Genomic DNA, 15,107 nt, shown 5'->3' with positions numbered 1-15,107 from the left:
ACCTCTGTTCCTTCTTTCTGCACTACTTTTGTTTCTTTCCGCACGTCTCTTGCTTCTTTCTGCACCTCTCATGACTCTTTCTGCACCCCTTTCCTCTTTTTGCACCCCTCTTGCGTCTTTCTGCACCCATGTGCCTCTTTCACACTCCTCTTCCTTCTTTATGCACCCCTCTTGCCTATTTCTGCACTTCTGTTCCTTCTTTCTTCTCTTCTTTTGTTTCTTTCTGCACCTCTTGCTTTTTTCTGCACCCCTCTTGCCACTTTCTCTACCCGTTCCCCCTTTTTGCATCTCTTTTGTTTCTTTCTGAACTTCTCTTTCTCCACCCTTCATCCCTCTTTCTTCACCTCTGTTGCTTCTTTCTGCAACCCTTGTGTCTCTTTCTGCAACCCTCTTCTCTCTTTCTGCTCCCTCTTGCCTCTTTCTGCACCTCTGTTCCTTCTTTCTGTACTGGTTTCTTTATGCAACTCTCTTGCTTCTTATTGTATCCCTCTTGCCTCTTTCTCCACCCCACTTCCCCCTTTCTGTATCTCTGTTGCTTCTTTCTGCACTTCTCTTGCTTCTTTCTGCACATCACTTGCTTCTTTCTACATCCCTCGTGCCTCTTTCTGCACCCCTGTTCCCTCTTTCTGTTCCCCTCTTGCTTTTTTCTGCACCTCTGTTCTGTCTTTCCGTACTTCTTTTGTTACTTTCTGCACCCTTGTGCTTCTTTCTGCACCCCTCTTGCCTCTTTTTCCACCCCTCTTCCTCCTTTTTTCATCTGTTGCTTCTTTCTGCACTTTGCTTGCCTCTTTCTCCACCCCTCTTCCCCCTTTTTTCAGCTCCGTTGCTTCCTTCTGCACTTCGCTTCCCTATTTCTCCGCCCCTCATCTGTCTTTCTGTACCTTTGTTGCTTCTTTTTGCACTTCGCTTGCTTCTTTCTACACCTCTCCTGCTTCTTTCTACACCCCTCATGCCTCTCTGTGTACCCCTATTCCCTCTTTTTGCACCCTCTTGCCTGTTTCTGGACCTGTGTTGCTTCTTTTTGCACTCCTCATGCTTCTTTCTACACCTCTCTTGCTTTTTTCTGCACCACTTTTGCTTCTTTCTGCTCCGCACCCCTCTTTCTACACCCTTCTTGCCTCTTTCTGCACCTCTGTTCCTTCTTTCTGCACTTCTTTTTTTTTCTTTCTGCGCCTCTCTTGTTTCCTTCTGTATCCCTCTTGCCTCTTTCTACGCCCCAGTTCCCCCTTTCTGCATCCGTTGCTTCTTTCTGCACTTCTCTTGCTTCTTTCTGCTCTTCTCTTGCTTCTTTCTGCACCCCTCGTGCCTCTTTCTGCACCCCTCTTCCCTCTTTCTGCTCTCATCTTGCCTCTTTCTGCACCTCTGTTGCTCCTTTCTGCACTTCTTTTGTTTCTTTCTTTACCTATTGCTTCTTTCTGCACCCCCTTTCCTCTTTGTCCACCCCTCTGTCTTCACCCCTGTTGCCTCTTTCTGCACCTTTGTTCCTTCTTTCTGCACTTCTTATGTTTCTTTCCGCACATTCTTTATTCTTTCTGTACCCCTCGTGCCCGTTTCTCACCCCTCTTTCTGCACCTCTCTTGCCTCTTTCTGCACCTCTGTTGTATCTTTCTGCACTTCTCTTGCTTCTTTCTGTACCTATCATGCTTCTTTCTGCACCACTTGTGCTTCTTTCTGCACTCCTCTTCCTTCTTTCTGCACCCCCGTACCTCTTTCCACACCTCTTTCTTCTTTCTGCTCATTTGCTTTTCTGCTCCTCTTGTGCTTCTTTCTGTATACCTCTTGCCTCTTTCTCTACCCCTGTTCCCTTTTTCATCTCTGTTGCTTCTTTCTGCACTTCTCTTGCCTCTTTCTTCACCCCTCATCCCTCTTTCTGCACCTCTGTTGCTTCTTTCTGCAACCCTTGTGCCTCTTTCTGTACCCCTTTTCTCTCTTTCAGCTCCCTCTTGCCTCTTTCTGTACCTCTTTTCCTTCTTTCTGCACTTCTTTTGTTTCTTTCTGCAACTGTCTTGCTTTTTACTGTTTCCCTCTTTCTCCACCCCACTTTCTCTGTCTGCATCTCTGTTGCTTATTTATGCACTTCTCTTCCCTCTTTCTGGGCCCTCTTGCTTCTTTCGGCACCTCTGTAACTTCTTTCTGTAGTTTAAAGGTCTGCATGCTTTTGTGACTGAGGTATATGTCTACTTGTATATGTATTCACATTTGTTATGCATCTGAAGATGGTGGCTTAAAAAGTAGGTAGCTTCTTCTATAAGTGTTTTGTCATTCTGTTGCACAGGCAGACATGTCTTGTGTATATAGGTGTTATAGATTCCCTCAAATATACTATTGAATACCCATGTGCCCTGTATTATGAGCAGAAAGTAATACATACACCTCTTTGTACACATATTTACAGAGTAAGCTTTTTAAAACACAGGTATTCAAGTATTTCTATGTTTATATTTATGTAACATGTCAGTCGATAAAAGCAGAGGCACGCATGCATACCTTCACAAACTTGGTTAAACTTACAACAGTGATATACTTTGGATTGCTATTTTATATTTGGTATGTAGAGCTAACATTCTGAGCAGTTGATTAATAGTGAACCTTCAAGAGAAAAGTGAGGTTTAAGACATCTTGGGAGAAGGATTAGTGATTAGGCTACTTTGTATGTGTCTGTTGTAAGGTACAGTCAAAGTAGGCCTCTTTCTGCACCTTTCTTCCTCTTTCTGGACTTCTGTAGCTTCTTTCTGTGCCTTTCTCCTCTTTCTGCACATATCCTACCAATGTAGGCATATTCAGAAATTAGCATTTAAAAAACCTTAGAAATTCACTGAAAAAACCATAAGTTTCAGGGGCGTTATAGTTAGAAATTAGCATTTAAAAAACCTTAGAAAATTTCTGAAAAAAAAACAGGTTTCAGGGACCTTATAGTTAGTTGGACATTTCACTTGTCAAAAAACAGAGAAATTTGCCCATTATAGTTAGTTGAGCTAACTATAACTTGCGCCCCTGCAATGCAATGTTGATGACGTTACATATTACCTCACTCATGACGTGGTCAGTGACATCACTGATGACATCCACATGATAATTTGATGCATCTTCTAACATACATATATATATATATACACACACACACACACACATATATATATATATATCCAAGGAAATGCAAATCCAGAACAAAAGATCCACACGAGCCCACTCTGTCAGTTCAGCAGGTTTATTTTTGGTATAGCAGAAAAGGACGACACGTTTCGACCACATTCGTGGTCTTGATATACATATATATATATATATATATATCTCCAACCAAGCAAAATAATTACAGTACGCTCTCAGGAAGGAAGGAAGGAATCAGGCAGCACGTAGTGGAAATCATCCAAATTTAATCTACACAACGCGTTTCGGCGACAGCCTTGTTCACGTGTAGTAGTGCAAAGTATAACAAAAACTAATAAAGTTGTGACACGATCAGCAATGTTCAGACATCAACATAGACATAGGACAATGTTTTCTTATTCAACTCTGGCATCCATCTTGTAATGATGCAAATATATATGGAGAGTATTTAGTTACAGTTCGAAATATCTCCACTGTTTGGATTGAAACGAACACTCGTTGCATTTAAACAAATTATATAGCTTAAGAATTTACATAGGACAATGAATTACCCAAAGTTGATTTGTATAATGCAAAAGAGAAACAAAGATTAAAGATCATTTGACGGCCATCCTGAAAATATAAATTCATAGTGGCGAAAGAACAGTCAACTTTACAGTGCCAGTGCACATATTTGCAATCAAAACAATATCTATTTACTCATCCCAAAATACACTTCTCCTTGTGTGATCGTCTTACACCACCATGGTGTTTCAAGCAAGCGAGAGTGTGCAGATACAATAGTCTGTCTCTGCTCAATGTCACATTTAAAGGGAGGAAACCCAAGATATAATGCAACGTATTCGCAAATCATTTACACTAGTAAATGTGTACAAATTATGTGCATCGTAATAACAGCACATATTACATTAAAACGGGCCAATGCCCCTAGATTTCTAGATACCATAATGATCTTTGCATGCCACAGACAAATACCGGGTGCAAAACACTGTGTCTTAAGATAATATGTCACACTTTTTGTACACAAAACCAGATCGTGTCACCAACAGTCACCTGTTAGTGATCTATTAGAAAAATTTGTTATTTAAAGAACTTATTAGAAACAGTGAGTAGAAAAAATAAGTAGAAAAAAGAATTTGTTATATCTCAATTATAACGATCACATCAAGGGAACAAGGAGGGGGGGGGTTATAAATCACCCATGTTGATGAATACATATCGAAAGAACCCCTTTGTTTCCTCCTGTAAATGACACAAAGAAAAAATAGGGAAAAGAAACAAGAAGTGAATAATTAAAACCAATTACTTCTATCTCAAAATACAATATACAGCAGCTGATAGAAGTAGGCAAAATTGTGTATACTTTTACACAAGAGTACATAAAAATACATAAAAACTGCAACAAAGATATACATATATCCAATCAGCTCAGAAAAGCATCTCAATTTGCAAAGGTTCCCAGTTATGACCCTACTCTAAGGTGTATTGATAATTCCTCATCGATGTTTAAACCTCCCGGGCTCTTTGTTTGAAAATCTATTATATAGCGGGATTCCTGTTGTCAAAGATTAAGAACCCTATCCCCACCCCTGGGACTTGTAGGGACGTGTTCTAAGATCAAAAAACTCAGATCTGAAATATTAGAAGAATGCCGAAACGCGTTGTTTGGATGATTTCCACTATGTGCTGCCTGATTCCTTCCTGAGAGCGTACTGTAATTATTTTGCTTGGTTGGAGATTTAGTACCGGCACGCTTCGCCGGAGTGTACACCACCTTCCCCAGGGTCCCAGTATCCCAGAAGAAGCTTTTTGAGAATTATTATATATATATATATATATATATATATATATATATATATATATATATATATATATAATGACAATTGATTATACAACCATAAAGTTCATAATACATACACAGTTATTACAATAATCATGGGATAGGCACAATATCATACTTTGAAAGTGCCAGTACAAAAGAGAAATGTCCTAAAGCTAAGTGCAGAAAGCAAATTCATGACACTATGCGGTCACAGTAAAAGTCTAAAAAGCATTTAAAATGTACTCTAGTTAAAAATCATGGTTATTAAAAGTAGAAGTTAGAAATCATGGAGCTTCTTTTGTTAAAAATTTGCTACACTTATACCAGACATTCAGTAAACAATTTACTAACGGCAAAGACAATTAAAGGAGATGTATCACTTTTTTTAATTCTCTGGGCTACAAGGTATCTAGTCAAACCCAAGTTTTAACAAACTGGGGCAAATCCATTTACATTGGGACCCAAGGTACTCTGGCCAAAAAAACCATAACATGTACCTCTGTCTCGTCTTCAAGACCACAGGCTGGGCAATGGCTTGAAGCCAGGTCTTTTTACCATTTGTTTATGAATGGTCTCAACGGGAGGGTGCCTAGCAAAAAACAAACATACAGACCCTTAGCTTAGAGTGGTGGTCTTGCCTTTCCGGACCTTTGGGTCTACACACATGTATTTCATTTTAAGAATTTTCGGATATTATTAAATAAGCCGGATAATTCTGCATTAGGCATAATGAATGGGGCATTGCTTAGTGATTTGGGGGACGGACAAGATCAGTTCCTTTTGAAGTTCGGAGACCCGACATTTTTTAAAAGAGTAAGGTTAAAAATTCTCCTCCAGGCGCTTAAGAATTGGGTATTTATACGGAAAAAATTGGGAATCTCATATTACTCAGATTATTCACCAATTTGGGGTTCCCCAGGTACTCCTGCATGTTTAGACGATCTACTCAGCCTACCTTTGCAACAAGCAGGTATCTCCCATTGGGGAGATTTAGAAATAAGTATGGATCTGATGAGTTGGGAAGTTTTGACATTGTGTACTTGGGGGCAACTAACTAGATTCAAATACTATCAACTGTCCGCTTGGTGGGCCCGCCAACAGTCGGAGGGACAGATGGACGATGCCTGGCTAATTCAAGCTATGAGAATAGGGAATATCAAAAAAGAGGTGGCTTTGTGGTACCGAACTTTGATTGAATCAGAAGATAATATGAGTCAGGATATCCAAAAACTCTGGGGTGATGTTGTGTATACCACTAATTTGAGAGATGTTTGGTTGAGTTTGTTTACATTGCTTTGTGAGGCAGTTAAACCGGCTTACCTTAAGCGAAACCATCTTTTAATTCTGTATCAGGTTTATTGGTCTTCGGCGAAACTGACAAAATTTACAGGAACTCAGCATATGTGTTCAAGATGTCAGGATTCTTCAGCAAATGACAGTCACGTGTTTTTAACTTTCCCCCTAATTACAAAATTGTGGATGGATTTATGTGAATTTTTGACGGATGTAACAGGAATTCGAATAGAAGTAACCCCAGCGCTAATAATTATTGGATTGGGCCAGGATAGTATTCTGGCTTCAAATAAAACTGCGGCTAGGCTAATTTTTTATGTTATTTTATTGGGAAGAAGAGAGATCTGTAAAGCCTGGAAATCGGCTGTCCCACCTCTTCTCTCTGACTGTAAAAACAGCATTATATGCATTTCTGTGGTATCATTGATCGTATCTTGCGGAAGGTCAGTTGTTAATTTATCTTCCCACCACTGTAAACAGTGTGTGGCCTAGTAGTATTAAAAGTTCATCGTAGTAGCACATTGTTGTATGTTGCATGGTGTGATAGCAGCACTGTTTATAATGCTACTGGATAATTACATCTGTAATATTGCATATCCCCTGAGTTTTACTTTTTGTAATATAACATTCATTCAATCAATCAATCAATAAACTTTATTTGATCTATCGCGATAGACCATAAACATTCATTCAAAGTTGACCAACTGAGATGAATATGTTTCCTGTGATTGTTTTCAGAGCATCCTATGGAACAGAACCTCTTTACTGTCAATAATGGAGAGAAAATTAGCTTTGCAGAGCAGATCACTGATGTGGTCAAGCAACCAGCGTTCATTGCAGGAACTGGTGCTGCATGCTGGGTAATACTGATGAGCTTCAGTATGTGGATCTACTACCGAAGGAAGAAGAGGAAGGAGCTTAGTCATTACACAGGTGAAAAGCTTATCAGCTGGGCTCTGTGTGAATGGGATGGTAGAATTTCATGTTCATTTGATATCTAAATCATTATATAAACTATGGCACTGCGAAAAGTCTGACATTTCAGCAATATGCCCTTCATTTTTGGAAAATGGATCTGAGATTTCAGATGTTCAAGCAAAGCATTTTATTTCCATGCAAATTGGTAGTACTAGTGTTGATCTGGCAAAAGACACCCTATTTTCTATGTTTTCTATGTCATTAAATTGTTTGCACTTTATGTGATATTTATCCTAGAATAAATTTGCTGCTGGTGCAAGAAGTGATGATGACATGTAAGATGTTGTTGATGTGGCACTAGGATAAACACATATATATTCCTATGAAAATATTTGTTTAAAGCCAGCATTGCAAGCTATGATGACACTCCACTAAAGCTGAGTTTTGGTATGCAGTTTTTGTATTGGTCAGTATTCCCCTATTTCTTAGCCTCCAGGTGAATTAGGCTCTCAGACAAATCTTTTCTCTGCCATTGTGTGTTTACTCAACAGAGGGGCTCAATGATTTCAAATAACTTTCCCTTACTCTGCTCGTAAGCTTAGTGAAGTAGTTTGTAAGTTGCTGGACTCCCTATGGGGTGATTCCTGCGACCTTCCCGTCTAACTTGTGTGGTTTTTTTTTGTTATTGTCTGTCCCTGCAGGGAGGGGAAAGCCTGTAGGAGTGGCTTGGTCTTTCAGCCCTCCACCTAACTAATCCATTTCAGTTTTGTCTTTGTCTTTTGGAGTATCAAAGTATCACTCTGTGACTGAAAAGACATATGTTCAATCTAATATCTATCAGGAAGCATGTCAGAGTCTTTATAGTTTGGTGTTTGTGAACCTTCTGATTGTTGCATGTTATCTTTGACCCTGCTAATTCCTTATAGAGCTGATGTCACCATAGTTGTTTCTTTTTGACTTGTAACTGAGACACATCCTTCTCTTCTCACCCAGCTTTTTCCTGTTCTGGTTACTTGTCCTTGTTTCTTTTGTCTGGCTTTTACTAAACTTGGGATGTGACCTTTAAACCCATTGCGTCTGTCCCGGTCTCTCCCAGTTCTTTTGGCAAACTGATGTCTTGCATACACTGCTGCTCAATCCCATCATATCTGTAAAAATGAGCTGCACAACCAACTCTCTTCTGTGTGCAAGTTCTGTAGAACCAGCCCGATCATTATATTGTAGGATATATCAGCTAACATGACTATTGCGCAGGGCAGGGTTATGCATTTCTAGGACCTTTTGCAGCATTGATTGCTTTGCATGCAGACTGATGTTTGTTGGTTGTGGTTCAATCCATGGCAGGGTCTCCAAAGGGGAGATGAGTTTTGCAAACATCAAATCTGCCCTGTGTGTGTGTGTGTGTGTGTGTATATACTCTGCACCACATCTGAAAGAGACACGTTAATGATAGATTCCTTACCTTAGAATATTCCCAGGCATCAGACTGGATCCGGAAAGTTATCGTTAGCAGTACCCCTGCGTGTCGGTTGGTGTCGTCGTACGGCTCCGCATACATCGCTGTCGTCGTAGACGCCCAGATGACGTCGTTGGAACTACTTAGACGCGCCCACGCGCGCTGACGTCAGTTCTTTCTTTTTCCGCGCAGCAGCGAGAGAGAGCGGTACCCCTAGTTAAAAAAGTTTTAACTTGGTTTCTGACAACTTGTTTTGTCGAGTACTTGACTCCTGGTGCAGGAGGGATGCCCGGGTTTAAGTGCTGTAGGGCCTGCCGTCGGAACATGTCGGTAGCGGACCCGCATTACGTGTGTCTCTTTTGCTTGGGACACGCCCATGACCCTGAGGCATGCCCCGGTAGTCGGGCCATGATGCCAAAAGCTTTGCGGGAGCTTTCCCGCAAGTTGTTGGAGGTCCGGCAATCGGTTCTGCGCCGATCGAGGTCCCGATCCCATGGGAGGTTGAGGGACCGGTTGCGGAGCCATCAGCATCGCTCGTCGGAATCGGGGACAGGTAAGTCTAGGCGCCATAAAAAGTCGAAGAAGCGACGTCGCGCTTCCTCTACCCCCCACCGGTTGCAGGACGCGGTGGAGGGGTTGGGCGGTCACTCCCCCGCGGCTCCGTTGGACCGCACATGACTTCGGACGAGGTGCAGGCCTTTGTGTCGGCCTTGCGTCTTTTGTTTGCCCCGTCGGGTCCCTCCGGAGCGCCTTCGGGCCTCGCGGATCCATCGGGAGGGTCTGTCTCCGTGCCACCGTCTTTGGCCTCGGCTATACCAGCACCATACCCTGCGGCGCCACCGGGTCTGGATCAGGCCTCGGCACAGGCGCTGATGCCGGGCAGCGCCAAACCCGGACTGGTATCTTACCCCCCCCATTCCATTGCTTGGTGGGGAGTGTGTCCCATTTCCCACGGCACCTCGTCCTTACCGGCCTCTTCAACAACCGGTGGACGAAGGGGAGTACTGGGAGGAGTGTGAGGACCCTCTTGGAGCTCAATGCGAGGATGAGCCTGAATGGGAAGGCGATGTGGAGGGTCCAGTAGATCTGGATTTCTCTCCACACCCTGGTACTCTGTCCCCTTCTTCCGTGGCTACGGAGGAGGTTGGGACTTTTTCAGTGGGGTTGCGTAGGGCGGCTGAGGCTCTTAACCTCGAGCTCCCTTGTGTACCTATCAGGACCACTTTCCTGACTGAGGTGCTGCAGCCGCAGTCCTCCTCTGTGGAGCCGTTGCTGCCCTTCAATGAAGCGCTTACCGATATCCTAGCACATGGAACAAACCTAACACAAGAGTTCCTCTAGACAAGGGTGTGGCACGCCGCCATCACCCGGCGATCCCAGCTTTCTCACATAACACCCGACGCCTGAGAGTCTGGTTGTCCAGGCTTCTGCCTCACCGAGTGCGTTCCCTTCTGCTCCTCCGAACACGGAATCTAGGAAACAGTTTGGGAAAAAGATTTTCACTTCTGCCAGCTCCGGGTTGCGGGCGGTGAATACTGCGTGCCTGCTGGGCCGCTATTCCCATTCTGTGTGGGACACCGTGGCACAGGTGCTGCCTCAGTGCCCTGTGGAAGCACGGGCGGTTCTCTCCCAAGCCATTACCGAAGGGAGAGATGCTGCAAAATGTACTATCTGTTGTGGGCTTGACACGGCCGATTCTCTCGGTAGGGCACTTTCCACGACAGTGGTGCTCCGTCGTTATGCCCTGACTCCGAACTACTGGCTTCTCCGGGGATATCCAGAACACCTTGTTGGACATGCCCTTTGATGGCACACACCTCTTTGGTGACAAGGCGGATAGCACCCTAGAACGCTTTAAGGACTCTCGGGCTACGGCCCAGTCCTTGGGTCTCGCCACCACACGTACTCCCTCGGAGCCCGCTTTTCACTCCTTTTGAGTTCAAGGTCGAAAGGTTCCTTTCAGACTCGCAAGCCTGCGCAGCCACAGTCTCAGCACAGCCGCAGACATGGGAACCGCCATGGTGGGTCACGAGGACAGCGGACGGGTCAATCCCGCTACTCCCTCCCCTTCCAGTCTACCCCTCCAGCCATGCCACCTCAGTACCACCGCATGTCGGGGATCACTTGTCACTTCTCCAGCAGGAAATTGCGGCCCTCTTCGCCAAGTGGGCCATCGAGCGCATTCCGACGCCAGAAGTAGGTCGTGGTTGTTATTCCCACTACTTCGTGGTTCCAGGAAGGACAAGAGCCTGCAGCCTATCTTAGACCTCCGGAATGTCAATCTCTTCCTCCACAAGGAGAAGTTCAAGATGCTCACGCTTGCTCAGGTCTTATCTGCCCTTGACCCGCAAGACTGGATGGTAGCGTTTGACTTTCAGGATGCTTATTTTCATATCCCCATCCTGCCAGCCCACCGGCGTTACCTACGGTTCACGGTAGGCCACGTGCACTTTCAGTTCACCGTGCTCCCTTTCAGCCTTATCAGCGCCTCTTGGGTGTTCACGAAAGTGATGGTGGTGGTCGCAGCTCATCTGCGCAGATCAGGGGATTCAGTCTTTCCCTATCTGGATGACTGGCTGTTGAAGGCGGGCTCACCCCAAGCAGTCGTCTCCCACCACCAGACTACAGCCGACCTCCTGCATTTGCTGGGGTTTTCCATCAACGTGCCGAAGTCGCTCCTGATTCCGTCTCAGAAGCTCCTTTTCATCGGAACGGTTCTGGATACGGTGCAGTTTCGGGTTTATCCACCCGAACAGCGAGTCCGGGACATTCGGCTACGATTCCGATCTTTCGGCCCTGGTCCTGGGTTTCGGTCAGGAAGACCCTGAGGCTGCTGGGCCTCATGTTCTCCTGCATCCTGCTAATGGATCATGCCAGATGGCACATGCGGGCTCTGCAGTGGGACCTGAAGTTCCAGTGGACGCAGCATCAGGGGAACCTGTCCGACTACGTCCAGATCTCGGAGGGCACTGCACAGAACTTGCAGTGGTGGGTCACGAACCAACGTTGGGTCAGCGGCAGAGCCCTCTCCCTTCCCCAACCGGAGCACACAGTGACGGACTCGTCCCTTCTGGAATGGGGCCGGCGGAGTCCATGCTCCATATCAATCTTTTGGAGCTCAGGGCGATCCTACTTGCACTGGAAAGGATTCCTTCCCTCTGTCAAGGGGAGAGTAGTGCAGGTGTTCACAGACAACACCACCACCATATGGTACTGCAACAAACAAGGCGGGGTGGGGTCGTGGACCCTATGTCAGGAGGCTCTACGTCTCTGGACATGGCTGGAACGTCAACGCATTTCCTTGTTGGTTCAACACCTGGCAGGTACCCAGAACGCCAGGGCGGACAAACTCAGCTGCAGGTGCATGTTGGGTCATGAATGGCGTCTTCACTCGGAGGTGGTGCAAGGTCTCTTTCAGCAGTGGGGAAAACCTTGGTTAGATCTATTTGCCACCGAAGAGAACGTGCAGTATCAGCAGTTCTGCGCGTTGGAGTTTCCAAGGCGGCACTTGCTAGGCAACGCTTTTCGTCGCGAGTGGAGTTACGGTCTGTTGTACGTCTTTCCACCTATACCACTTCTGCCCAGAGTGCTGAAGAAGATCAGGAGCGACCAGGCCCAAGTCATTCTTGTGGCACCGGACTGGGCTTGAAGAGTTTGGTATCCCGAGCTACTCAGTATGAGCGTGGATCCCCCGATCTGACTGTCTCTTCGGGAGGATATCCTGTCGCAGCAACAGGGGACAGTCCTCCACCCAAACTTCCTTAAAGCAGGTGACATTAAACATTTGAAAAGTTCTCTTTACCACCCACAGACGAAAGGGCTTGTTGAAAGCATGAACTAAGTTTTGGTTGAGTGCATCCAGGGGGCACTTTCTAACAGGTGTGTGCTTGTAAATACTGTTAGCTCCTGTGCTTTGGTTTTATCGGACAACACATTCTTCAAACAAGATATCACCATTTGAGATGTTAAGAACATGCAAACCTGGCAGAAACGTGTGTCTGGGACAGATGGCTAAATGGGTCAAGCAGGGAGTATCTATCAATGTTCTTGATAATACTGCTAGATTCAAAGTCAAAGTAAAAATATCTTTATTCGGTTTCATAGAGATACAACCATAAAAGCACAATATTTAAATTCAAAATAAGAAGTTAAGTAGTACAGTATGTACAAATACAGGAGTAGACCTGGTATAACAGCTTAACAGTTGATTTTTTTGTCTACATATTGCGACTAATATCCCGACTACCTAGGACAGACAAGCACACCTGCTAAAAAGAATACATAAAAGCCCCTGTACCTGAATCGGTGGGTTAATCACAACTCGCCCTAAGCCTAATGGCAGATTTTAAAAAACTTAACACATGAAAGACGGTATTACCCGTCAACATCTGAGGGAATAAAAAAGTGGGCCGAACTTGACTAAAATTGGCCTGTTTCATGATGGGGATTAAGAAGGATTTCCTCAGTGTGTCGTAAAATGCACAGAACATTGTAAAATGAACCATGTCTTGCGGAGATAAACCATTGCAGCCGCAAGACGAAAGGGGTTGTCCTCTAGTTGTACCCCTTGGATAAGCGAGAAGTAGATAAGCGATCCAGCCGAAACCTAGTTAAAAGGAATCGATCGAAGGAGTTCGCAAAACCCAGTAAGTACGGATCTGCCATCACTGCTGTCCTCAACATGACAAACCAGCGTACACTGGGCTTCACGAGCTCCCGCTCCTCCCTTAACATAGTCTTGCGTGCAGTAAACACCATCTTAAGGAGTACTAGATCCTCCTTTCGTATTCCTTTGGGGGTGGAAAAAAGATCTTGTCAGCCTCCTTTCTATATATTTAAGCTACTGTACCTTTAATACGTCTGCCATGGCCACGCAGTCTTTAAGGATTGCCTTATTTAATGAGTCCCCCTCTTTAACCCATGTTTTTAACCAAAGGGAACATGGACAGAAGGCTATCAGATCTGTAATGTAAGGCATTCCTTACTCCTCATGAGTGATAAATGCGAGGGTACCCTGAGGGACAGATAGTAGCCGTCTCATGAATTTATTTTCTGCTATTTGAATATCCTTTGTTTCGACGTACCCCCAAATTTCACTGCCCTAGAGAGCGTTTGACATACATTTAGCCTTATAAAACTCCATAAGAACCCCCACTGGTCTTTTCCCCAAACTTGTGGCAAAATTAAATATTGCTGATGACTCCCTATTTAGGTCATTTCTTTTGCATAAAAGTTGTGGCACCCATTTCATGTTGTCATCAAAGAGTACCCCCAGGTAGGAGAACATGGAGGCCTTAGGGATTGGGATAAGACCTACCTTAGGAGATTATTAGCTGCTCAGGCGCATTCCCACCTGTATAATATATGATTTTTGAATCATTAATCTTCAAATCCAGGTCTCCCGTAAACTGGCCAAATGTGGCTAAAAGTGTTTGCAGGTCTCTCTGTCCTTGCCATCAAGACGGCGTCATCTGCGTATAGTAGGACTAGGAGACCTCACCGTCCTCCCTGGGGGTAGTCTGCCTTGGTCTCCAGAAGAATTTTCTCTAAGTTGTTAATATAGAGATTGAAAAGAAGTGGGGCCAAGATACAACCTTGTCGGACGCCACCCCTGACCGGGAACGAGCGTGATACCTTCAGGTCAACCGAGTAGCACACGACCGCCCTGGTGTCTCGATAAAGATTGTATAGAAAGGAGACTTTCTCTTTGTCTACCCCTAGGGAGGAGAGGATCTCCCATAATTTGCCTCTGTTCACGCATTCGAATGCGGATGACAAATCCATGAAGGCTAAAAAGATGGTACCTTAACGGGCAACTGTATATTTGTTTGTTATCAGGAATAGGTTCAAACATTGATCAATTGTAGAGCGACCGGGGTGAAAGTCATATTGGGCCTCCGACAAAACATTGTCAGTAGCCCAGGTCGATAATCTACCCAACAATATCCTACCTACCACTTTTACCACAGAGTCTAACAGGGAGATGGGTCTATAGCAAGTGGTACTGTCCCTATCCCTCTTTTTAAAGACTGGCACAATAATGGAGGTCGACCAAACATCAGGGGTGCCGTACCTAATGACTGCATAAATTACAAAGGCGAGCACTGGGGCCCATAGCACCACATTCGACAAATAAGTCAGGAGGGATCCCGTCTAGGCCCGAAGCCATATTACGTGTCCTGCTAATAATACCTCTCCTTACTTCATCCTCTGCTACTACTAGGGTTGTGGGTATAACACAACATTCCGGTAAAGACAACAAGTTCGGAGCTCCCTTAAACATGCCCTCAAAATGGCTAACCCAGTCATCCTCTCTAATATGTGACTCAAGGACATTGGCAGCCTCAACTCCTAAAAAGGGGCTGTTGATAATGCTCCAAAACTTGGCACTGCAAAAGTTGTTGCTTCCATGAGTTTACCCCAGGCTTCCTCCTTCAGAGCCTCCCTGCACTTACTAAGGGCTAGTTTATACTGTTTTCTTCTAATTTTAACTAGCACAGTGTTCCTAGG

The 15,107-nt window shown here is 44.7% G+C and overlaps 1 protein-coding gene across 1 annotated transcript in view; it reads left to right on the top strand.

Annotated features, from left to right (window-relative positions):
• Nucleotides 1-15,107, top strand: part of ROBO3 (roundabout guidance receptor 3) — a 1,168,980-nt gene that overhangs the window by 929,340 nt on the left and 224,533 nt on the right. Inside the window, exon 18 of the mRNA XM_085646102.1 lies at nt 6,979-7,156. Coding sequence (XP_085502228.1) covers nt 6,979-7,156 — 178 coding nt within the window. The remainder of the gene's footprint in view (nt 1-6,978; nt 7,157-15,107) is intronic.

This window comes from Triturus cristatus, chromosome 3_1, assembly GCF_964204655.1.
Source record: "Triturus cristatus chromosome 3_1, aTriCri1.1, whole genome shotgun sequence".
NCBI lineage: Eukaryota > Metazoa > Chordata > Amphibia > Caudata > Salamandridae > Triturus > Triturus cristatus.
This window is presented reverse-complemented; position numbering and strand designations above follow the sequence as displayed.